This window comes from Oryzias latipes, chromosome 20 (assembly GCF_002234675.1).
Source record: "Oryzias latipes chromosome 20, ASM223467v1".
In the NCBI taxonomy this organism is placed as follows: domain Eukaryota; kingdom Metazoa; phylum Chordata; class Actinopteri; order Beloniformes; family Adrianichthyidae; genus Oryzias; species Oryzias latipes.
In genome coordinates this window covers 13,841,949-13,868,307 of record NC_019878.2, presented here as the reverse complement: position 1 = coordinate 13,868,307, position 26,359 = coordinate 13,841,949, and the positions used below count along the sequence as shown (strand labels likewise).

General features: G+C 41.9%; 1 protein-coding gene across 2 annotated transcripts in view; it reads right to left on the bottom strand.

The window, feature by feature from the left end:
* zfhx4 (zinc finger homeobox 4) overlaps nt 1-26,359 on the bottom strand; it is an 82,160-nt gene that overhangs the window by 32,347 nt on the left and 23,454 nt on the right. For both annotated transcript variants that reach the window (XM_023950365.1, XM_011488831.3), the window contains exons 2-6: nt 23,646-26,160; nt 23,013-23,225; nt 22,379-22,673; nt 20,144-20,685; nt 5,243-5,477 (exon numbers count right to left, since the gene is read on the bottom strand). In XM_023950365.1, coding sequence (XP_023806133.1) covers nt 5,243-5,477; nt 20,144-20,685; nt 22,379-22,673; nt 23,013-23,225; nt 23,646-26,114 — 3,754 coding nt within the window. In that variant the 5' untranslated portion in view covers nt 26,115-26,160. The remainder of the gene's footprint in view (nt 1-5,242; nt 5,478-20,143; nt 20,686-22,378; nt 22,674-23,012; nt 23,226-23,645; nt 26,161-26,359) is intronic.

The following is a 26,359-nucleotide window of genomic DNA, read 5'->3' as shown; positions in this document are numbered from 1 at the left end:
TAGAGAACATGGTTTGGGGAAATTTGGGCTAAATTGCTACTTACTGAAAATATAATAATATACATATATGAATGTGTCTTATTTCGATTTGACAAATTATTTAAAATGCACTGTATTGTCTCCAACAAACTCCACAGTAAAAAACAGAACATATTTTACAACTATGCTCTTGGGTAAAATCCTATCCCCTCTCATCAAAATAGTTTTAAGCAGGAACTGGATTTTTACTCACGTAGGGCACATAAAATAACATTCCACTTTTTTTATTATGCGAGGAATGAATCCCATCTGACTCAAGTCGTGGGATTCCTACAGTATGTAAATACCTTCCTGATGCACAGTGAATGAAAAAGAAAGGTCACAAATAAATAACTGTAATCGTCTGTGTGGAAGCAGATCAATATGCATTGTATTTGCCTGCTTTAGTCTATTAAAGCCAGGTCTAAACACAGATATCCAGAGCATAAGAATTGCTGCTAGTCAGCTGGACTCATCCTCACCGCGCTGTCTTAAATGACAAAATGGCCACCTCGGTGCTTACCCAGGCGGTTTTGCTTCTTCTGGGTGTGTGTCGTATTCTTTTTCTCACTGCTCTGGGCTTCCGTGAATGTTTATATAATGGCCACAAATTACTGAGACAAACCCTGGAAATAGACGTCTGTGTAAGGAAAGACTTTACCTCCCCAAAAAAAGAACAGAGAAGAGAGAGACCATGGAATGGCAAAACCGCCTCCATTATCCGAAGGAGGAAAAAAAAAATCCAAACGATAAGATGAGCAAGAAAGTGAGGGCGGAGTGAAGACCTATTGCCAACACCTAAAAGCTTGTTTTTGAATCATCACTGTAAGCTATTTCTATCTACAATTCAATGCTATCTCTGTGTTTTGACTTAATTTGAGCGCCGTTTTGAGTTTACACTTGGTACCAAGGCTTGTGCGCGCACTTGGAGGCTAACAACATGCCGTGTCTTCTTTGTGCCGTGTTCCATCACTTCCTGCTGGATGCACACAGACACATATATATCCTCATAAAGCATCAGGAGAACAGGAGTGCATCAGGCTCAGTTTTTAGCCTACAGCTGCTGCGTAAATGGTTAGCACGGCTACACTAATTTGACAAGGACCAAAATGTCCCAGAGCCTTATCACTCAGAGAAAACAAAAGGCTCTGGACACACTTACACATGCACACACTCGCATACACACACCCAGTGCACATGATAAAAGTGTTGTTGGTCTCTCCAAGTCAGAAGAGGTCTTTTGTTTAAAAGGGGAATTCAGACAAAGAGGGTCCTCTCCCTCCCTCTTTAATGCATGTAGGGTGGTGGTTGGGGTGGGGTATAGAGGGATGGAGATGTGTGGGTGGAGGGGTGCTGGAGGGATGGATGACAGGCAGGGCTCTCGGAAATAATTACCTCCATAAGATTCCATCTCGCTTTGCTTTTTGTGAGGGACAGAGGGAACAGGGAAGGGGGAAAAAAAATGATAGAAAGTAAAGTATGCAGAAAAGGCCCCATGTTTCTACATGATGGAGCACAGGGCTAATGGGCAAGGGTACACAAAGAAAAACGCACTTGTGCACACACGCACACCTCATCACAACGTGCTTTGTGGCTAAACAAATGGTCAAATAGTGTTGAGGCAGAGCCGACAAGAGAAAAATCGCTGTAAAAACCAGACTTCAGAGACTCTTAATGTCTCCAAAAATCCAGCTAAACAAATTGTTCAAATTATGAAACTGATGATGGAATACCCATGACTTGCAATCTGTCATAGTTTCTCCAGCTTTACCACACAGCTCCATTTAGGGTGTAACTTCATTACAGCGGCAAGGAAGGGTACAAATAACGGAAAAAAAAATCTAATTTTTCCTAACAACTTTTGGATGGACATCAGAGGAAAATGGCCTCTGCGTCCTCCATGTTGAGAGGCAATTCATTGATGCTCGCTTCTCTGATGCAAACTGGCATTTTTGATAAACTTAATTTCCTTTCTCACTTATAATTGTACACAGAGAGGGACAGTTTACTTCAGGAACGTGGACAAAGAGGATCGCTTGTTTCTATGGGACACAAATGAGCGATTATGCTGAAAAGTGCTGTAAAGACAGCGACTGGAGTGTGCAAAGACATAAGCAAATATGCGCGCAAAGAGAGCACTGTTAACCTCCAAAAAAGGCTTCTCAGACTGAGACTGGAAAGTATAAATATGCTGAAATCAAATACATGCAAGTGCAAGTGTTGCTTTGTTCAAAAACACCTATACTCTTGCTGTGTCTCTCTGTGCCATACTGTATCCTTAATTGGGCCATAAAATCAGCATCAAAATTGTTTAATGAAAGCCATTCACATGTACATAAAGTCCAGAGCATTAGAACTCTTATTCCCAAATGAGCCTATAATTATCTGGCTTGGTTCCAAGTCCCAGGCTTTAAGGCAAAAATACCGGTCAGCACTTAAATTAATCTTTTTCATACCAGTCTCTAATGAACAGAAAGTGCTCGAGTCAGGAGTTGTAGCCCCAGAAAACTAACGGCCTACATACACATGCACATAAACATAAACATAGGGTCTTTTTAAATCAAGATTGGCTGAAAAAGCTGCCTTCTACACAGCCTTTGCCAACTGTTAAAACATTCACATAATCAATCACTACAGGCACCTACATTTCACCAAATTTTTCTTTTTTGCTTATGTTTGCATGTGAAAATGTGTACGCTCTACTTCAGTGTTTTTCAACCGGTGTGCCCGGCACACTAGTGGTCAGGTGTTCCATTGGGAAATTGCCCTTAACTGATCTAAAAACATTTACCATCTCCAGGATGCCAGCTCTGTATTCATCCAAACAGGCCCTGATAAAACACTGAGTAGTTAGGAATATGAAAGATCGTTAAATACTTTTTTCTTTGTGTTTATTTGATTCTATTAAAGACATTTTGATAAGAATGACGGTACCGCGATTTAGCCGTAGCTTTAGACATTTTCGGAAAAGTCCCGCCCTTTTAACTGTCTCCACCAATCATTCTTGGAGGCTTAATCATACGTCATCAGTCTGACCAATCAGAAGTGGTTAAAGTCTTCACTTCCTTGTTCCGATTCTGCTCATAAAGTCGCTCAGTTCCAACAAAAATACCAGCTAAAGCTCGTCTTTAGCGGTATAGCTTTCCGCGGGATCCGGTGTCAGACCGTGGAACAAGTGAACAAAACAATGAAGCTCAGAGACACGAGTCTATGTACGTTCGGCGGCTGTTAGCACTACATCTCCCATGATGCATTGGGTTAAAGTGACAGCGTCTCAGCGCACAATGAATCTACGTTGTTAAACGTCTTGAAACAGTTTTTAAATCTTAACTTTTATTACATCTTTTAGAAAAAACAGCGGCAACTTCCAGCTTTTTCTGCCACAATTATCACAAAAATGTATGAGATTGGGGAGGGGCTGTAGATCAATACAGACTATGAGTTTCTCCTTTTTTTTTTTGGAATGCTGGTGTGCCGCGGGATTTTTATCAAGGTTAAAGTGTGCCGTGGCTCAAAAAAGGTTGAAAAACACCACTCTACTTTCTTTTAGAACAAAAGTTCTAAAATACATCATTAGCCGTAAGCTATTGAACTTGTTCAGACATTCATAAGTCATTTTGTAATTCCCTTTTTAATCATCTGTGGATCACAAGAACTTTTCTTTGAAAAATATTTCTTGAACATGGGAGAGTCCAAAACAAGTGGTAACTTCTTCATGGAATCTTAGTAGGTGGTATAGGAGCACAAAATGAAATCTGGGTTTTAGGAGCAGTACCTTCAGAATAAGCAAAAATTGCTTTTGACAGGTTTTAAGCCCATTTTTACAAAAGGGGAATCATGAATCCTACATTTGTGGATAAATAGAAGTGTGGTCTTTTAATTATGATTTTGCTGTTAAAATAAAAACAACTTGTGTCGATTTCTAAGACATAGTTGCTGCAGACCAGCAGTAGTTTCTCATAAATTATTTTCTGAGTTGTGGATAGAAATGTTGAAACAAAGTAAGCCTTCCCCCACTTCCCATCATCCCTTTGTTTAACTTGTTAAAAACACCAAAAACACAATTTTCCTCGGAGTGGGGCTTTAAGAGCAGAAGTTTTTTCTTATCCAGACACTGCAAGATCGTCTCCTCTTTGTGTGTGTGTGTGTGTGTGTGTGTGCTGAAATCCACATATGTTCCAAGGCTGTGAGCTTCCATCTGTTTTGGGAGTACATGCACAGTGTAAACAGGCCACTTTAGGGACCACAGATTCATGGTGAGACACGCACACACACATGAGTTAACACACACTCACAGACCTACAAGTGGATAAATGGAATAATGTTGTGCTAAAGTCCTATTCAAACCACGTTGCCCCCTTCGCCGCTAACACACACCTCTCTGCCAGCTTAGGTCAAGCAAAGCAAAAACAAGTTAAGAACTCATTTTCTTCCAGCAGCATTAACATAGGGATGACTAAATAATGGACCCTGACTCTCCATCTTCTGGTTTAAATTACAGCGCAGACCCCTCCCTTTACACCCTACAACCCCTCACCAACCGTGCAACCCCCACTCAAAGAAAAAACGATTAATCTTTTTTCCTTTTTTTTTTTTGTCTCTCTGAATGTTTTACAGTTCTGTTACACTTATTAGCTGCTGGCAAGACGGAGACTCTTAAATGAAAGCCAAATTGCTTTGGTCATGAGAAAGGAAATGAAAGCTCACTCCAGGGAGAGGCTGTGTAGCCATAGCATACACCAGTGTGTGCGTCTGTTTGTAGCATGTGTGCGTACGAGCCTTTCACTATGAGATCCTCCCAAGGTGAAATTTCATAAGCCGACTGCTTGCCTGCCTGGGATGTCCCTGCGCACGGGACGGTGTGTGAGTGTGCGCCTGCGTTTCAGATATGAATGCGGCAGCCTAATAGGAACAGTATGCTCATTTTGGGGAGATTAGGAAGAATGGACGGGTCTGTATCAGGAGACGTGATCTGGATGTGAAGGCCAAAGGAAAGGGGTAAAGTGGTAGAAAGTGACAGAAAGGAAGGGGGAGTGAAGCGAGACAAAGAGGTGGGAGCAGCTAAATGGATTTAAAAAATAGGGTAGATAGGGTTTTGAACAAAAAAAGTGCCCCCCCCCCTTACAATCTAAAGTTACAAACACACAAAAATCTAAGCAATGCAAGACTTGCTTTTAGTGAGACTTAGGGTGACTTTGGGAAAAAAATTCAAATAGATTCATACCTTGGATGTTGGGACACTCTTTGACATGAAAAAGCTCGTGGAGACTCAGTCCATCCTCCTCTCCTCCCAGGCCTTGCTGGTGCAGCTGCAGTTTCCTCAGTCCTTCATTCTGCTGGTGGCGAGCTGAGCGGGCATGTTGGACCAGGTTGAGGCGGGCTTTGGTGGAGTAGTCACACAGATTGCAGTAGTAGACGCATGACTCCAGACTGTACGCACTGTCCAGCTTCTGCAAGTGCTGTGGAACACAAAGATACTTCAATAAACCACTTTTTAGATTAAATTCTATTCTTGCTTCAGTTAGACTTTTTCTTGGTTTTTGTTACTTAAAAACCCAACTGGAATGGACGTTTAACTTCTGCAACGAGGTCAGACATGGGTGTTAAAAGCAGAGAGCTTGTTTTGTCTTTCATACACACATTGTCCAACTTTCCTTATTGTTGGCAGCTGCAGGGGGGGGCTCTCATTCTACGTGTGCTGTCTGTCGCAAACCCTCAATTTCCAGTTGCTTTTTAATGGCATAGCAGCCATGCAAAACTACCCCCTACCTTCTTGTCCTGCCCCCGGTGTGTGTAGGTGAACAAACCCACATGCACGCACAGCCCCCATCCCACCTTTCCCTGCTCCCATACACCCAGTCAAGCCAAGCATATCAAGTGTGCTTCTGTTGTTGCTGCCGGGCTAATGAACAATGCACAAAAACAAAAGAGCAGGCCAAGCTTTTATTATCTGATCCTCTGTGGTGAGAGGGCTGACAGAGGAGAAGGGAGCAAGGCAAAGGGACAGATCCACACAGGAAGCTCACAAAGGTTAGCTTCTACTTTGTTAAGGTTTTTTGTTTGAGAAACAGGTGAAGGGGTCCATGCATTAATTAATTCACACAATGCTCTGTGTGTGTGTGTGTGTGTGTGCTTGTGCGGTAACTGCTGTCTCTCACACCCTCCAATAAGGAAGATGTTCTTTCACTGAGCAATTAAAAGTTAGACAGGTAATATTTTTCTCATGCTTGCATCATGTTACACCGAACAAGAACGGTTGAAAAGATGTGTGTGTGTGTGTGTGTGTGTGTGGGAGGAGTGGGGCGCAGGTGTGGGGGTTCTAACCCCCCACCTTCCACCCCCGCCCCCCCCCACTCCGTCTTCCTCCTTTGACAAACAGGGATTAGCAACATAGCTACAGCAGCTAACAGATCTTTTCTCTCAGTCTCTCCTTTTTCCTTTCTTTTGTAGGAAATCTAGCAAAGTTTTTCTCATGAGACGGTGGGACGTCCCCGCGCAGTCAGAGGCCCTTTCAGAAGTCTTAAGTTTTAATTAAGTTGGAGTTGTCAGAAGAAAGCTCCCCTAGTCCAGAGCTCAGGACCATTAATTACAGCTATCTTTGTTTCACTGTGAAAGGAGGCCTCCCTTACTCTTTCTCCCTTTATTTGCCTCTTTTCATTCGTTGGCCCCCCTCCCACACGGGAGGAACGGACCGCTGCGCCTTTCTGTTCATACCACACACATGTGCAACAGAAGCAAACATATTTATTACTGGTGTAAACAAAAAGGATTTGATTGTGTTGCTTTGTTGAGATTTGAACAAAAAAACACATGAAAAAGACTTATTTCCTGTTCTTTCACTTTGACCTCAAAGTGAGTTTTATAAAGTTCAATGGTATGCCAACTGAATGTCATAGGTTTTACTAAACATTGTGCAACATATTTGTCACGAACATGTTATTTTATACAAACTTAAATCATCAATATAAAGAGTTTATGTCAGTTTAAAAATATAAATGTACTTTCCTCTGTTACATGATGTGTTGTAATGCTTTTCGGATATGAGCTGGGAGGAGTTGACTGATATATTTGGGGCTAAACCAGGCTGCCATAAAAGTTCAGGCCTAATATTAATTCTTTTCTCATCAGCACATTCCAGAGGTTTTTTTTTAAAACCAAAACTAGAGGCTGTCTGTTGCTCTCTGGCACTCCACAGGCCTAAAAAGCAGGCGGTTTGGTGATCACAGGCCAGAACATCCATGATTTATGAACTTTTAAAGAAGCACTTTGACTCCTGCCAGGCATGGGCTGGGTAATGCATATTCAAACACACAAACACACTGTTCCTGCTCCTGGGTTTACGTCTATGAGTGTCTGCTTGCAATGTGTATGTAATTTATGCCGCAGTGAATGTGCGCTGCACGAACACTTGGATTTTGTGTGTGGCAGATTGGCAAAAGGGCCATCCCTGTCAATATGGCACCCCTCCAGAGTGCCTGGTGGTTAATTGTTGAGGATTAGTGTTTGGCAAACAACCAAATAAGCTAACACTCCCTAAGGGCCAATGAAAATCAGCTAAACAGCGCTCCCTGGGTGGACCTAAACATGGCACAAGATGGTACAAGACACTCAAGGAGGCGGATAAACAATCAAATATACATGGAATGCAAATTACAGCTCAAACCTTCCAGTTTACCTGTCAAAAGCAGAACATTTTCACCCCTGTTAATGACGCGCACACACACATGTGCACACACAATGGGACTTGTTTGAGGACCTGGGAGGGGATTGGATGTGACAGGTAAAGGGAGCTCCCTTGTGTAGTTTTTTGCAGCGTCTGTGTGTGTCGATGACAGAGGACTGCATTCATTATGCAGAATGAGATGTTTACAAAACACCTTTCTCACACACACATGAGCAGAGGAGCGTGTTCACCTCCTCTTCACTCGCTCCCCGGGTTGGTGGAGAGGATTGCCACACTGCTGTTTCATACACATTTGTTCTATCTGGGGTGACAAAGCTGCCTCATTAACTGAATTCTTAATAAGCCAAGCCAAAATATATCTTTTCACAACTTCTTTTATCTCCCTGAGCATGTACATGAACGGGAGTGTGCGGTGATGATTTCAATCCATCTATCTTCTAAAAAGATGGATTTTCTTTCTTCTAAATAGATGTGTGTATTTGGGTTTTTATGCATTTGTAATTGTATCTCTATTTTACCTCATAAGTATATTTTTGTGTCTGTGTATAATTTTTTTTTCTTTTTGTGCTCGTCATTTATTCAGTTGCATAAAAATATTTTGAAAGCGGGAAAGAGCAAGGGGGTGGGATTTTCTTCCGCAGAACCAAATGACAAATTAGAGTATTCAGTACAACCTGTTATTAAGTGTAGAACCAGGCAGCTAATGAATACATACTGAACGCAAAAACCCCACTGCAGCACCAGCTTAATAACCAGTGTGTGTGTGTGTCAAAGTGCGTGTATATGTATAGAATACATCCTGCATACATTCAGTTGCGCTGTCAGAAAAGGCTGCTGAGAGCATGCAAATGCGCACGCACGAAATGAAAACAAAAACCTCCTCATCTCCTTTCATCTGTGTTTTTAGGAGAAGCAGGAAGGTTGTTGTTGAGTATTCCTTCTTTTAAGAACGCCACCAGCTTCCGGTGATATCCCCTGGGCCCCCGGGGGCCATCAGAGACAAAAACAGCCCCACTTGGCCCAGCAAACCACAAAAGCATGTATTGTTCCTTGAAAGTATTTTAAACACATACCAGCGCTGCCTGGAAGGCTGCCAAGAGTAGAATTCCATCAGAGCTACCACCTTCCGAACACATGTTACTGCTAACCGCCACTCAGCCCCCGAGACATAAATGTAACGCAAGATCACTGGCAGTGGAAGTGCCAGCAGACTGCAGCGCCGAAAAAGGCACGCCTAATAGAACAGGTATTCCACACCTGGCTGTGCAAAAGGACAAATTCTGTTCTGCATGGATTCAAAAACAAATAGGCAAGAAGGAGCCACAAGCAAAACCTGTGGAGTGCACATGCATAGATACACAAACCAACTTCTTACTCGTCTACAAACCATAGTGATTGATGCAAAGACCGAGGAGAAACCAAAGCATTCTCTTATTTTCTTATCGTTTTCATATGGGTTCCAGAGCCATCTGCTCCTCCTAGCTTTGCCTCCTTTTTACGATCAAAGCTCCATTAGGTGCAAAGTTTGTAGGTGGGCTTTAGTTTGGGTCACTTAACAATAATAAACACCAGATAACTTTTGCTAGGCCAAATAAATTGAGGATTCCAATCTGTCATGCTAAGTAATACTGCTCCTTCTTGCTGCTGTGTTATCTTTTTGTCTTTCCCTGTTAGTTTGTTCACTTTTTCTTTATTTCTCGTTGATAATTGCTAGAAAGCAAAGAAAGAAAAAAGGCAAAGTTGGCATTTTTTCATTGAGAGAATAATAAAAAACAGCTAGAAGCCCAAACTTTAATGTCCCTGACTCCCAAACATGGATAAAGATGCCGTCAATCCCTCACACTTTTTGCAGCAGTGACGCAAGGCTTAAAAATGAAAAGGCCAATCTGAAATCCAGTTTTCTAAAATTGAATTAGTTAGTTAGTTAGTTGTTTTTTTTTTTAGCTCTATTCCAAACCCGCATTGCTTCCTATTGTTAGTGTTGTGTGCAAGCAAGACCCTGGGTGCTTTTCCATTACAGTTTGCAATGACAATCTGACTAGGTAAGATCCAGTAACAATATCACATTCAATATGACACAAGTCTGAACTGCAGCACAATGCACGTGAAATAATGACTGATTTTTTTTCTTCTTTTTTTAGGTTGACCTATTTTTTTTTGTGCCCAAACATCGTTCAAAAGGACTTTACAGGGGGAATGTGCAGTGCAGAGTTGTCCTCTGGTCAATATAAAGGTCAAGTCCTGTAGGGTTTTCAACTAATGAGATTTTTGACTACAGCACACATAACCTCCCACAGGACAACAACTTTTTCGGAGCTTAACTAAAAGTTTGAGAACAAATCTGTGGTATCATGAATTGTTGCATTTATTGTAAAGAATTGCCAGTCTGGTGAAAAACAACTAAATGTGTCTATCACGAAAAGTCAATTTCCCTAAGAAAACAAGCAAAACACTGATACAATATTGAATAGAAGAAAACACTAATCCAGCGCATAACTTTTGCTTCTGCAACCAAGCAGTGAGGAACAACAGATTCTAGGAGATAAAACACCAGAGCAGATCTGTGCATGTTTGTTAAAAGTCTCAAAAGCTACCTCACCTCCATCCCCGCCATTAAAATGGATCACTATTTACATTGGCATTAGATTTAGACAGCACGGTTCAGCCACTTACTCCCTATTAGCCAGCCTGACCATAGCCCATTAGGGTCTAAAAGGCCCGGCTTGTCTCTATAGCCGCCAGGTGAGACTGACCAGACCTCCCAATTTCCCTTCACAATCTACAGCCTTTTATCTTCACAGATACAATAAATTAGTGAGATACAAATTGTTGAAACCTGTTGGTGCCTTTGTTTTTCCCCAAATTCGGTGAGAGGATGGATTTTAATCAAACTCTTAAATTAGACATAATTGGTATATTTGGGCTTATTTTTTCCCCCCACCATGTCCAATGCACTGTAGTACTTGGAAAAATCAAAGCAAAGGCCTAATTGATGAAGTTCATAAAAACAGTGAGGCAAACAAAAGTGAAGAAGTTGAAAGAGATTCGAATTATTGACTAGCAGGATCAAACGGGGCCTCTCTGAAAAAATTATATTCAACTAAAACTAAACGAAAACAAATCTTTTTTTTTTTTAAGGGAACATTTTTGTCTTAGTTTGTTCAATTATTCAAATTTTACATAGCAAAGATTTGCAAAAACATGCATTTTTCAAAGAGCTAGAGTTGGCCTCAGTACAACAGCAGGAAAGAAAAAAAGATGCGAAAAATGAGACGCGAGAAAAAACTGTGAAAGACTGAAAGAACAAAAGATGGAAAGAGACAGCAAATGATGGGGAAGAATCTAAATGAGTGTAGTAGGGTTCAAATCACTAGTTACACATTCCTGAGCCTGTGAAGGGGAGTATTGTTTTCAAGTTAGCCCCTACCCCATCGCATGGTTTTACTTAGCACGAAACAAAAGGTGCAGGGAACAAAACACAAGCCTAAAACCAGGCCCTGCTAATGACAGAAATGGGAGAAATGATCCCTGAGGTGGATCCTCGTGAGAAAATGGTTGGTGATAGCCGGACAAGGGGAGCTCATATTAAAACTGTCACAAAATGGCAGACTGCTTCTTTCTTCTTGAGAGTTGCTCTCAGATAACAACCTAATAGATAGGTCGACATTTGTGATAACTCTTTGTCACAAAATGGAGATAAATTTGCGCAAAATGCCAAACAAAAACTTTGAAGAACCACTCCAATGGAAATGACGTTTTAATACTTTCCCATGATGAAGGACATGTATACGAATAACATTCAGATTAAAACTGCGCTTCTGAGTATTTCTTTATTCAAATTGTGGTGAAACAGGAGCAGACAAAGCATGTCGTTTGAAAAGCTTAAGTACAAACTACACTCGGTAGGCCACAAGCTCCTCGCTCCGTCTCCGTTTTCCTCGTCCCAGATGGAATCTGGTTCAAAAATTGTACGCTGGATGGCTCAAATTTTGCTCGCCATTTTTCTTGCACTGACAATGTTATCTTGGAGTTGTGAGGGGCTCTAAGCAAGTGGGAGAGACTGTATACAAAGGGATGGTGGGAAAGGAGGGCAGGCTTACTCTGCACCAACACTCCCGCCAACAACTCAAAGGTAAATTCTAAGGAATTAATGCTGCTCTTCAGAAACTGTACTATTGTTAAAATTTTTATAAAAACAGCATAATCTGGGAAGGAATTAAATTTGTTTTACAATAGATCAAAAGATGATTGGAGTATGTGGAACTTTCACAAAGTAAATCAAATAAAACCCCTGTTTCACCCATTATGAAAAACTGTCACACACACTAGGGCTTGATGCATTGATATACTATGAGTAAATGGTGTTCATATGAACACATACTGGAGAGGTTTCGGCCATAGTTAACACAACAAAGACACCTATTCAACGAGAGCTGTTTTGCATTTTGCCTCAGTAAATCACATGCCTTGCAGTTGACCTGCAAGACGGCACACTTATGATCTCTTTATTTACAGAAGGCCCTCATTTAAGTCTTTTTCGTCCAAACATTGACTGACATTGACTACTATACCTTCAACTTGGTGTTTCTTTCTAAGCAATGATCTGTAGATGTACTGACAACGCAAAAGACCGGAACATTTTCCCCACACGCATGTGAGGAGGTGATACATAAGTGGCAGCAGCCGCAGGAAAACTCGCCTTGCTGGATGTGTTTGTCCAGGCTACAGCCGTCTAAAGGGAGGATATTGTTTTCTCTTGAAAAAGCCTTAGCCACAGTCCACATACCAGCGTCCACTCAACATACCAATGGGCTCTTTGAAGATTACTCAAATGTTTGCCTTTGTCCCCCTCCTCCCTCATCTACCCCTATCCCTAGTCCTAACGTACAGTCTTGACAGAATAAGGTGAAAAAGAAAAAACAAAAGAATGAAAAAAATAACAACAATAAAAAAGTATAAAGCTTATTAATATTTCTAGAAAAGATGGAACTTCAACCCATGGATCCAAAAATGTTTAACAGTTACCAGCCATATATCCTGATAAAAACCATAACAAACCGAAAAATTGTTTATGCCAATGTATACATAGATACTAATTAAAATGTTGCATCTGCCTCCTGACACATGGCTGCAATGTAGTTTGACTCCATAATTCGGACTGAATATGGTAACTCCGATGGGTTCATTTAACTAAATGTGCCAAAAACTCCTGTCCTGCTCAACCCCACACAAACCACATTAATCCTAAACAAGTAAGTAGGATTTCTATCAGGTCTATTTCAAAGCATTAGGGATTACCTCTTAGAAACTAAGCTGCTTGAACTCACAGGAGGTCAGCAGCATTGTACCACTGCAAAGATGGGAGGCCAGTGGTAGACGGACAGACAGCAGGACAGGTCAGTTCCCTTTTCTGAAGCTCTCTGGCAGCATCCCCAAATCCTGCCTCCTCCCTCTTTTTCTCACTCTCTTTATCCTCCCTCTTTCTCTCTCCCCCCCCCCCCCCCCCCCCCCCCTCCATATAATCGAATATCTCCCACTACTTATCTATTCACTGAGCAACTAATGGTTAAAATCAATTACAGCTGGAATGCTGAAATGCTGTATACTGGTCTACATGCTGATAATGACAGAGAGTGTGAGACGAAAGGAGAAAGCCAGAAAGAGAGTGACTTGGGACCGTTCCAAGGGAGTAGCACAATTACCTCTAATCGATTGATTATTGATTTGGAGGGCCGTTGAGGAGTATTTCAGTTCAACTTTGTCCATATCAATATCCTGATAGCTTCATGAGGCGGGAGCAAGTATGGACGCACTATCTAAATACAATTCAGAGTCTGATGTAACTTTTCAAACTGCTGAACTGAAAAATTTGAGGCAAGATTTGTAGAATGTACTCACATTTTAATGTCATGTGGTGTAAGGTCCCACTCTGATCAACTTTTGATCTACCGTAAAATCATTCTCAGTGGTCTCATAATTATGGTTATGCTGTTTTTAGGCAAAAGTCTGTGCTGTTTTCTAGGACATAGTTTCTGCAGAGCGGCAGTAGTTCAATAGAATTTGCCTCTGAGTTGTGGGTGGGACTGACCCACAACCCAGAGGATTGAGCCCACCCTCACATCAACATCCATCTGTTTACACTCTTCCAATAGCTTACAGGCCCTCACAACCCCAGCCTAACATTATTGGTGCAACAAAAATGGCGAGCAATATAGGAGCTATCCAGCCATACAGTTTTGTGCCAACTTGAACGAGGAAAACAAAGACGTACATCGATCTAGTCGTCTCCAAGTGGATGCATCAGAATAAAGCGGAGCAGGGAGCTTCTGGCTTGCCGTTGTAGCTTCTAAATCACACCAACAAGCTTTTTCAAACTGCATTTTTACACCTGCTCTTGATTTACAACAATTTGAATAAAGAAACACTCAGAAATGCTAATTTAAGCTGAATTTTTTTATAAATGTCCTCCATTGTGAAAAAAATGCCACAAGAACGTGATGAAAACACTCTCATTGGAGAGTGCTAAGAAAAATGTAACAGAAAAAAAAGTGTCTTATCTTTCTGCCATGTGATCTATGTGAAGTACCTCTGATCAAATCAATGGACAAAAAGTGAAGACAACATGTCTCAAGAGATCATATTTGAGCTTGGAGCGCCTTCTTTGATGATAACTTCTTTTTTAAACAATCTTGTTATCTTTTTCCTAACAAGATGATCAAGAACTGACAAAAAAAAAAAAACTGAAAGGAAGAGGTTGGAAATTAAAAAAAGAAAGGTGTGAATGGAGACAAATGTACGAGCAGGGGGCAGAAGACTAAAAGAAGAGAGGGGGGGTGTATTTGTGTGTGTAGGGGATAAAGTGAGTGTGGGTGGGTGGAGATGAGGATCAAAAGGACAAAAAAGAAAAAGACAAACTCCTGCCAGCTCCTTTGTTCCTGCATTGCTGCAATGTTCCCTTGTTTCTGGTGGTTTGGATGACACTGACACCCCCCCCCCCCCCCCCCCATGATTCCTCTCGCTCACTCTTTTTAGAGACTTCACAATCCCCCCACCTCTTCCAAACACCACTCTTCTTCTGCTATCGTTCCCATACCTGTCAGCCTAGATCTACTTCACAGTCCCCTGCACACTGACACGGCCCAAATGACCCACAGAGGGGTGGGAATAATTATGAAGAGGATTACATCTGGCTATTAATATGAAAAAAACATGTAGTGTCTGTTTTCCTATTATTTCTACACAAAACCACACCTTTCTGATGCAATAAAAACAAGAATCCACACATCCGTCTCCAGGTTTTGGCTACTTCACTGAAAATCAAGAAATGGATGAGAGTGGGGAGGCTGGCTATAGTATTTAAACATACCGTTTGGGTGTTGAACTAAAGCTGGACATTGAACACACATCCACTACACAAACACACACACGCGAGTGCTACTAGCCATCTGGTAAAGGCGCTGGAGAAGGGCTGAAACTCTTATTAATATCTATGAGGATTATTAGGAAGAAGGGGGAGGGTGGGGATGTCCATTCAGTCTTCTCCTTCTAACAAAAAGCTACAGCCACAGCATACACACACACACACACACACACCTGCTTTTATGCTTTAATTAGCCACTACCCCAAGTCCCCCGCCCTCAGACCTCTGAAAGATTTCCATTGTGATCTCCACGCAGGTGAAAGACAAGACCATTTGAATAATCTACTAACCGGCATCTCTTTGCTTTACGGAGACACAGAAAGGGGAGAAAGCAGGACAGACAACTTTTCTGCCAACAAAACTGCAGCGCCTTCATTCGCCGGCTCAGGTTTACAGCACTGAACTTTTGGCGGCTTCATCCATCTCCATGACAGAACATGAAAATCTATATCTTGCAGTCAAGTAGCATCCACTGTGAAGTGTCTGAGACAATTCCTTTTTGAAGAGAATAACACCTCTTTAAATCCATCTGTGAGAGCAAGACAAGGACACTGTGATCAACAGTCTGTGTCTGGAACAAGACTGCATAGACTCAAGTGGAAAACGGTAACTTAATAACCACAATTCTGTATGAGTGTCTCCATGAATGTATGTAGTATCGTGCCTCTGTGTGTACACAGGCATCTTTGTGTGCTTGTGAGTGTCATAAATGGTGTCATGCATCTGAAATAAATCAAGACCCCATTTTTTTTTTATTCTGGGGACCAGCACAATGACTTTTTATGCAAATCTATGGGAGTCAATCTCCTGTCCATTTCCAAGTCCAAATGACAGTTCAATAATTTGGGCTGCATATATATAGGGCCATTTGATTTTCAAATGAGACAGAGAGAAGAGATGACCCTTTCTAATAGGCAAGGCGCAGTGGTAGACTTAATATCACAGATGCACGAACACAGCTACCTCCATTTGAAAGAGATGGAGAGGAATTAAATTTGTTTAGGGAGGGTCAGAGATTGAAGGGTTAAAGAAAAAAATAGCCCCCATGTTTGATAAAGAAGGCAAAAAACAAAAATGAGGAGGAAAAAGAAAAAAAAAACACATACATAACCAACATTCTCTCTTTTTTCTTCCATCTTTCCCTTCATCCAGTCACCCCCACCCGTCCACTCCCCATTTAATTCCTCCAACCCTGTTATTTTGGTGTTGCCAAGAGGATCATGGGTAATGAGATGGCCTATCTGATGCTCCCCAGGGGTGAGACAAAAGGAGGGAGGGAGAATGAAAGAAAGAGTCAAAGACTAAACAAAGAGAGCGGATAAGACAGAGGTGGTGAAAGAAGGCAAGACACAGTGAAAAAAAAAACTTTCTGTCTATTGTCATTCTCTCTGCCCTTCTCCATCCACATGCCCTTCCCTGAGTTTCTGTCAAAAAATAGCAAGAAGTAATTTATGAGCCGATGGTTCCTAGTTCAAAGGAGAATGAAAGAAAATAGGGAGAAGGTGAGGAAAAGAAAAACAGAGATTTAGAAAAGTGCAGTGGACCCCATTTTCGCTTGAATTATGACAGAAGGTTGGTCAGATTGGCAGAGGTTGAAGACAGAATAAGATTTACTTGGATGGCCATCTGAGAAACAGGTGCCATAGTCTCAGAAACAAATTGTGTGTGTGTGTGTTTGTACGTGTGTGTGTGTGTGTGGTCCTTGACTACACCACAGTGACCATGAACATTCTAAACTCGTAATGACCCAGCAGCGAGCTAGACCCAGCTCTCAGCCTCAAAGCTCTGTGGGCTCTCAGAAAGCTCTCACATGCATACCAACACACATGTTCGCTACAAACTAGACTCCCCCCCCATGCCGCTACGCCACACTTGTGAATGGACCTGACAGATTTACTCCTGACTCCATGAGCATTGGGTCCACAGTTTGTTGTTAAAAAAAACAAAACGTAGCTCATCATCATCATAACTGCTACCAAGCTAAACACAAGCTGGGCCAGGCATGGGCATGCTAAACAAAAACCTTGTTTTCACTGAGTTGTACAGTCCGGTATAGTCCAATTTCGAATGGTCCAGGCAATTCAGGTTGGTTTTTCCACTCAAAGTTGGACCGTAATGGCGCATGTGGGGGGTAGATCAATTCTGTAGATTTGTATCATAGTAGTGCGACTACAGCAAGAGTGAAGCTATCAACAACACAATGGTCATCCAGCAACTCAGTTTTTTTTCTGCAAGAAAAACTGTTTGGCGCTTTCTTTTGACCAAACAACCTTCTGCCAGTCAACGTAGTAGCTCCGCCCTAACCGGAAAGTTTCTTTTTCTATGGACCTACAACCAACGAGGGCCCAAAAATGGTATGGTTCAGTCCAGCTTAATGGGTCCGTTTCATTATAGAAACCGTCTAAATACCGGACACGACAGTGCGGAAATGAAGCTTAAGGTTCCATATAAATCAGAGTTCTCATAGTAAAGCACACAAGCATAACCTTGAATATCTTTCATAATTTCAATAATCATTTTTATAGGTTTGTTATAGATTTTTCAGTTCTATCAGTACCAGAGGTGAGGTTGTATATGCACCCTGTTTATAACCAAAGGTGGACTACTGTGTAAAAATACACTGTTACTAGATTCCCATTATAAATGAACTCGGACTATTCAGAAATGTTAACGTTTCATCTACAGCAAGTGTAAAAGACTGACCCTGTTTCTATGTAAGGCCCCACCTGCTGTGCCCTGGACACCAGGCGATTTGATGTCCATGAGCCGCTAATGTCATTTCCCTTTTGCTGTTTCAAAGTCTGGAGAAAAAAAAAACACTTTCAAACATTCAAATCCCCCTTAGAAGTACTACATTGCTGCTACAAAGCAGCCATAAAACTTCCTGAATATGCTTTTTGTTTGTATCTTCAAATGGTTTCCCATGCTATAAAGATATTCTCTGTTTCCAAAAAGCCAGATGGTAAAGTCGTCAACACTTGGATCTTTTATGCGCCCGGCCAAACTACCTCTATCCCCATGTGCTTTTCACCTCTGCCAATACATAAAAGGAGAGGTGTTTTTCTGGTCAAATAGAGAAATGATTTTTTTCCCTCTGCTTTTGCTCTGCAGCCCTCTCTGCTCGTTCAATGCTTTCTGCAACTCTTGCTCTGCTTTACCAAATGTCCAGGGGTAAAATAGTGGAATTTCTGCCAGAGGCATTAAAAGCATCATCTGTAAAACAGATTTGCTAAAGCCTGTGGAGTAGGTGGGAGGGTACATGAGATGTAGGGGTGTTTGGGTGCATGTAGGGGGCAATGGGATGAACCTCACTTTCTTTGGCTTTACGGGTGCTTTTGAAGATAGTACAACTTATCTGAACCATCCTGGAAACAAAACTGCTCTACAAAGTCTCTAGGTTACAATAGTATGCCGTTGACAACTGATCATTTTCTTTTCTATCATTTTAACTCAAATCTGTGCCTTGTTACATGATAACAAGTCAACCAAAGTGTAGTGTCCTATCGATAGCCATATTTTTCAAACAATAAGGTCCACTTAAGTCTGACACTTTTGATGTAGCTAATGTGAAGTGAGTTACAAACAAGTTCTAGAATGACTGTGAACGAAGTTAATAAAGTTTGACAGACAAATTTATCTTTGACTCTTTTGTCTCCCTTACTGCGCCTTAGTGTTCGGAAAGCCTTATATATGACATATGCAAAAAAAAAACACAGATTTATTCATAAGCTCTGCTCTGACAAAGTCTTGGTTTGAGTCAGAGACCCTTTATACATCGATACGCAATCAGGCAGACGAAATGTACTGAGACAATTTATCTCATGCCAACTTTAACCTTTGCAATTACTACTGAGCAATCGTGTCTTAGTATTAACATCCTGTTGAAGTCAACTAAGACCATTTTAGATAATGCCAAAGGTGCAAATTAGCTTAATCCAGTTAAGACTGAAAGTTGTAAGTAAGAATCAGAGTTTTTCTAATGAATGTCAATCCTTATCGAGTATCGGACAAGATTTCATTCACAAAAGACTATGCAGACATAGTCATAGAAAAACAATCCTCCAGCACTGTTAAGTTGTGGACAAGACAATACTACATATCAACAAAGCAGTTAGATTAAAAGGAGGGGTGAGTTTTTTGTTACTCCGTCATTAAAAGAAATAACAGGTTTACACTAATCATCACTTGGCTGGTGCTGTTTCCCCATATAAAAACAAAACACACAAAAACATCCATGTTTATGCTTAAACTAGCTAAAGGTTGACTAATTGTAGAAAAATCCTCATTAATGTGATCCTTGTGATCCTGTTTTGTAGGCTATGGTCGTGAAAATGTAACCGCATCCTATTAGACTGAGAGAGATGTCAGACTCAATCCCCCCACCCCACCTTAAAAGCAGGCAATAAATGAATAGTGGGAATCTATGCAGTGTGTGGGATTGGGCTATCTTTATCTTTGTTTTACCAATTTAAACTAGACCTGAAAAAAAAGTACTTTTTGTAAACAAAAATGAAAGTATTGTGTAAAAACTAATAATATAAAAAACAAAAACCTAAAGTTTGGTATGTCTCAAGGCTTACTCAAAGTATCTAACTTGTGTGTGCTTTTAGGAAGACAGTAGTACCATCTGGTCAAAAGCAGGAAACACAACCATGTCAGATGGAAATCTTCCTCACTACTCTCACAGTGACCTCTGCTATCTTTGCCATTCCGCTCTCATGGGAACTTTACATCCGTGTGATGCTGTCCTAAATAAGTTGGGACAGTTTCTTTCAAAAACAAAAACTGTTTATGCTCTTTTTTGGTATTATTTATCACAGAAAAAAATATATCCTTTTTGTGTCCAATGTCATAATTGAGGTCTGAGAAAATACGTGCATGGTCAAAAGGTGTTCTGTTAATTTTTTCCATTGTGTGTATTTTCTCTTTTTTACATTTTTATTTTCACTGTTTAGACAACCACAGACGACTAAAGTGATGTTTTTTCAACAGGACTCCTAATAGTTAAAGCTTTTTTTTACCTTGTAAAGGCGGATGGAAGACTCATGCCTCTGGTTGGTGGCATGTATCCTCAGTTTCTCCACGCTGTTACTGTAGTAGTCACAGGCATTGCACTTGAGGTGCACGGGGTTGCCAATGGCCACACACTTTAATCTCCATTGGTTGGCCTTGCCTCCCTCCTTGATGTGGGCCACCAGCTGGTGCTTTTGCATATGCTTGTCTGTTTTGCAGTGCAGCTGAAAGTTGGCCTTGAGCTGGGTGTTGTAGCTGCAGAGCTTGCACTGGTAGACATCACCCACAACGCAACGCCACTCCTCTTCGGGCAGTGAGCGCTCGGCGCTGACGTGGGCGTTGAGAGCCTCTAGGCTGTCTGTGGAGTAGCAGTTGCACACAGCACACTGGTACAGGCGCAGCAGAGGATCACTGATAGGTGGCGACAAGGAGGAGAGGGAAGGGTCTGATGAGGACATGCCTCCCATTCCACTCGAAGTCACCAGAGACAGGTCATCTGCCATCAGTTGGCCGCTGGCAAGACGCAACTCAGCAGTAAGGTCACTGTTAACTGTTGAGAAAATAAATGAAAACACATGTGAGATAGCTGAAGTGAAGGAATAATTAAGGGTAAAACTTTAATTAAACTTTCTTTTAAATACATATACAGCATACTGAAAACTAACAGCAACTAAAAGCAGGTAGAATTGTGAATTAAGCAAAGGTTATGACAAAAAAAACATTTATGGAAATAATATGTAGAAATGCATATGGAGTGTTACCACACAAAGAAAGGAAAGAGACTTATTCTATTGAATGAAATTAAGTGTGTAAAATAAGTGTCAACCACACAGGCCTCTCCCGCACAAAAGGGGTTTGATAAAATAAAGCTTCACAGAGGACTATGCCTTCTTACAAAGTCTTGTCTATAAAAAACCTTAATAGGATTGAATCAGGATCAATTACAATTATCCTTTTCAACTTGCTAACTCACTCATCAGGTAGCTTTAATTACTGCTCTCAGCAATGGTGGGACAACGGTTTTCGGGCTCAAAGCTTTTCTAATATCCACGCATAGATTTGAAAAGCTGATCAATGTACCACAAACTCTATTTTTCCTCTGTCCACCCACCACAGAACCAAAAAATCCCCAAGCTCTGCTATTCATGCAAATGTAATTAACTCTTTCGTTTGATCCTTTCATTGTCCCTCTATGCATGAATCCAAAGCTTATCATGCCTTCTTTTTCAGATATCACAACACAGTGGGTATAAAGGCTTACAAATTATCTTAATCATTTGTTACAAGATCGTTTTCCCAATTAGAAGGAATATGTTTTTACTTTTTTTATTGATTGTGGGAGATGGCTTAAAAAAAAACCTCACATCTGACAAAGTCTGAGACATATTTGTTGTCTATAAACATATAATTCCTCTGTGGATGGTGATTTGTATTCTTTTGAATCTATAATTGTAAATGAGTGCGTTAGTTTTTATTTATAAATTAATTTCCACTCACACCATTTGAACCTATGTGCAGCTGTGCTCACGATGGGGAGCTGTGTGTTATCAGTGTAATTCGCTGAGAGTACATCTGCTAGCTGGGCTGTGACCTCCACACTAGAGGAGGGAGTGGGTGTGCAACACTGCAGGGTCATTGTTAAATCTCTCTCACTCCTACGGGAATCCGCTTCCTGCTGTTTGTTAGAGTGTGTGTTCTTATGTGTGTGTGTGTTTATATATGTGTATTATCTCCAGGGTGAGTGAAGGCTGGATGGTGTGTCCATGGTGAGGGGATTAAGCTGACTTAAGAAAATTACAAATGAAAGATTAAGAATAATTCTCATGTGGCATCTCATAATCATTTTTTAATCAGAGAGAGGGGTCAATGAAAGGAGACGATGACAAAGGGACCATATGAGAGGAAAGATAAGACAAAAAAAAAAAAAAAAGAGGAGGGCAAGGAATGGGGGCCAATGAAGGAAAAAGACAAAAAGAAGGTGAGAGGGCAGAGGAAAAGATGTAGAGGACCGAAGGTAACACTTGATAAAAAATCAAATGCCTAGATGGCAGCAGATTTAGGAGATAAAACAGGTAAAGCTGGGCAAGTGAAAAATGAGCTGAAAAAGCTAAAGTGGGGGCTGGAGGGGAACAATAAAAAAGAGAATCCAAGTGTTTTGATGTTTTTCACATTTTTAAACTATCACACAAAACCTATCAACATAATCAGATTTTTTGTTTCATGGGAAATCTACTTTTACTCACCTAGACCAGATCCAAGAGCAGCAGCAGTTGCAGGATCTAATTGAAATGGGTTAATCATCATCTGGGTCTCTGGGCCACTGCTACCAGTTGGGTTCTCCAGCTTTACTCCAGCAAGGCCCATATTTTGAGCCAGGTAGTACTGGTAAAGCTCTGCTTCGGCTGGAGCCAGACCCAGATGGAGACTGTGTTGTATCTGCTTCATGTTCTGCTGCAGCAGCATCATGTTGTGCATGTGTTTCTCACTGGTCATATGGATTCGTAAGTTCCGTGCCACATTGGTCTCGTAGTCACAAACCTGTTTTATTCAATGTGAAACAAAAAACAGAAAACATTAGACACTGATAATTCAAATATTAACCAGACATGTATTATTTTTAATTTGAATTATAAGCAATGATTGGGATTGTAGACTAAACTGCTGTGATGGATAATGTTGAGGGATTTTTACAAAAGTTGAAAAATCTTATGGACATCTTATAGGACATTGTTTTGGATATCAGAAGTCAGATGACGTGGCAAAAACATAATAGACAAAGTCACATTGGTAAACAACTGGCTTGTTGTGTGAACACAAACAAGTTAATTGGTATGCTACAGCAACTATGCTACAATGATTCCCTGTTTCCCTCATTACCTCACAGCGCCAAGTGGGCTTCTGTTTGGGCTTGGATGGTGAAGGTGCACTGCAGCCTCCACTAAGGTTGGCACTGGGTACGTGGTTGGCGTGGTTATGGTTGTACTGTGCTTCACTGCCACCATTCTGGAGTGTCTGCACATTGTTCAGATGCTTGTCTGACTGCATGTGGATGCTAAGGTTTCCTTTGGTGGTGGTCGAGTAATTGCATACCTGAAAGGGAATATTTCCTCCAATTAATAGAAAAGTTCATCTTAAAATTCATTTGCATCTAAAACAAGGACTATAAATAATATGTGGTTATTGAGATTTCAGATTTGTAAGTTTAATTAAAGTATCTTTTATCAAGTCATGTACACCTACTGTAATTCCTTTTTTATTTTCGACATTTGATGTGCAGTTAAAGTTTTTGATTACCTCAAAAAATTTGTTTAAAAAAGCCATAAAAGCTATTTGCCATTTTACTCTGTGTTTGATAATAAATTTCAACATGCCAAAATATGCCTAAGACACAACGTAAAAAAAGTAGACAAAAAAAATTCAGGTAAATAATTTTTGAATAAACAATGTATTCAAAACATGTTAAAACATTTGCAATACAAGAACTTCTAAAAATCATCAAGGCAGACAGACCTCACAGCGGAAGGGCTTGTATCCACACGTATAGCTTTCACCTCTGGCTAAACGAGGATGAGGCTGTCCGGTGCGGCAGTAAACACATGATCCACCTGACTCTGGATGTTTTTCCTTCATATGAGCATCCAGTGTCTGCTGGTACTTGTAATGCCAGTTACACTTGGGACACTTCAGTGTTTTGCAGGAGTTGCGGGAATGCATCATTGTCATATGTCCTCCCAGAGACCTTGAGGACCCCAGGACTGTATCACATTTGGGGCACTCTACCCCACTACCTGGGGATCCCTCACCAGGAACAGGAGTACCAGGAGTCCCAGGAGTTCCAGGTGTACTAGGATTTCCTATGTGTTGATGCAGAGGCCCAGGACTCTCATCATCTCTGCGCAACATCATCATATCAAAAGGGTTGGAGGATGGTGACAAACCATCCCTTCCAGCTAGGCCATCACTGGTAGAGTCGTTGCTGCTCTCACGCTCTCTGACAGCTGTCAGAGCAGTGGATAGGTGGCTCTTCTCCATCTCTAGCTTTTCAAATACAGGCAGGGAGGAAGAGGAGGTGGATACAGGGCCTTTGCTGTCACTGTTCAACTTAAGCACACTGTTGGAAAGAGGGGAAATACTTTGGTTTAAGAGAGGGAAATCTTTGCTACTGGTGCTGTCAGCCCGCTGGCCTGTCACCACCATGGACATGGCCTGTTCCTCTTCTTCATCTGCCTCCATCTCTACTCCACTAACTGAGTAAGCATCCTCATCCTGTTCTGGGCTTTCTTCTCCTATTGTACTGGGCTCCCGCTTGATAGGCAGGTAGTGGCTCATGTCCGGCCCATTGGATTGCAAAGTGCATGTGTCCCTAACGTGGCCTTTGCAGTCACTATCAGAGTTCTGACTTTCAAGGCTGCTACCTGTGGCAGCAGCAGAACTCCCAGTACGGGTTCTGTGGGCACCAGCCCCACCCCCGAGGTTTGGGTTGGTCTCGGCCTTTGGCATTGCTTGGGTTCTGGGGGTTTGGTCAGTAGGGGAGCTGCTGGCACTGCCCTTCAGGAAAGCAAAACCAGCCTGAAGAGAATCTGCATTATCCCCACTACTGTGGAAAGCATTCCACAAGCCACGGAGCCCCGCATCTGGCCCTAGGAAGTTGGCAGGTGAGGGAAAATGGGGTAGCACAGAGTTTGGGGGTTTTTTTGGTTCCAGAAAGCTTATAAGAGGTTCTTTGTCCTTGCCAATGCCCTGGATGATAGCAGAGACATGTTTGTTGCTCAACAGCTTCTGCTCCTTCTCATTCAGGGTCATACGGTGGTCATGGACAGCATGTGTCACGAAGGAACGGCTGTAGCCAAAAGACAGCTTGCACAGGAAACACATCAAAACAGGCTTTCGCCGTCCATCAGCTACACAGCCCTCAAACTTGGACAAGTCCACATTGTTGGGAACATCTTTGGACACACAGGAGTTTTTGGCTGCACCATCCGCCGTAAGATAGTCTTTGTCATTCTTGTGGCGGAGGTCATAGACACGAAAACTGTGCAACACAGGACCAGCACCCACCAACCCTCCAGTTGAGGTATTTGGGAAGGAGGGATGGTCGGTGGCTAGAGATTTACTCCCAAAAGAGGAGGCGATGTGGAAGGTGTTGATGATCTGGGGGTAGAAGGACATGGGTGCAGCTGGCTGTTCTGACCGCTCCCCTTCTGGGCTCAGGCCACTCTGACCACTGTTGGCCTGTGCACTGGGGAAGGTCTGGGGGGACAACAGACCCCTCAACTGAAGAGATCCAGGAAGCCCCCCCTGGTTGCCACGCTGCTCTTTGGAGTCCTCCAAGATGAAGGCAGAACCGTCGGGCTGGTAGATGATCTCACCACACAGATTCTCCACATCGCTGTCCTCTTCCATCTCCATCTCACTGTTCATTTCTCCCATTTCTGCAGCACCCACCTCATGGTCTCCTTCATCTTCACTGTCTCCTTCTACCATCCCTTCAACCTCCTCATCCTCAACATGACCTCCAGCAGTAGGTAGGCGGGCACTGGGGCAGTGGTGCTCCATATATTTCTGTAAACTGGAGAAGGAGTTAGAACATTCGTTGCAAGGGATCTCCTTTGCCGGTGCCACAGGTGATGTGGCAGGGGCAGAACAGTCCGAACCCAAAGCTGCTCCTCCTCCACCTCCTGGTAAAGTTACGGTAACACTCCCTTTGTTACCGATAGTAAAGCTTTCTCTCCGACTCTGTTCAGTTACAGAGTCAATGGTTGCACTAACAGTGGTGGGGGTAAAGTTGGACTTAGGTGGGCTCACAACAGATCCTCCGATGCCACTTTCTGGCTCTCCAGTGGCAGCAGCGGATGAATGGTTGTTGGCACTGGTCTCCATTGAGACAACTGAGTTGTCCTCAGCCGCAGCATCCAACCTCTGGCCACCATGTTCCTGCTGCAGCGATGAAACCATAGGAGGAGAGTCAGAAGTTGCCATGACAACCACTACATGGGGATCTCATCTCATCCAGCCCAAAAGGGACCTAAGTTAAGAAGAGAAACAAGAAAGACACCAGATAATTAATATAGTCTCTTAATAATAATCTAATGATTAACATGATCATGTTGATCCAACTTGTATGACCTTAGTTTAGAGACTTGTAAGCAGAAATTAACCTACAAAATATCTATAATGTAACAATGTAAACAATGTGGTATTTCCAACAGCAGGATAAAATTAAA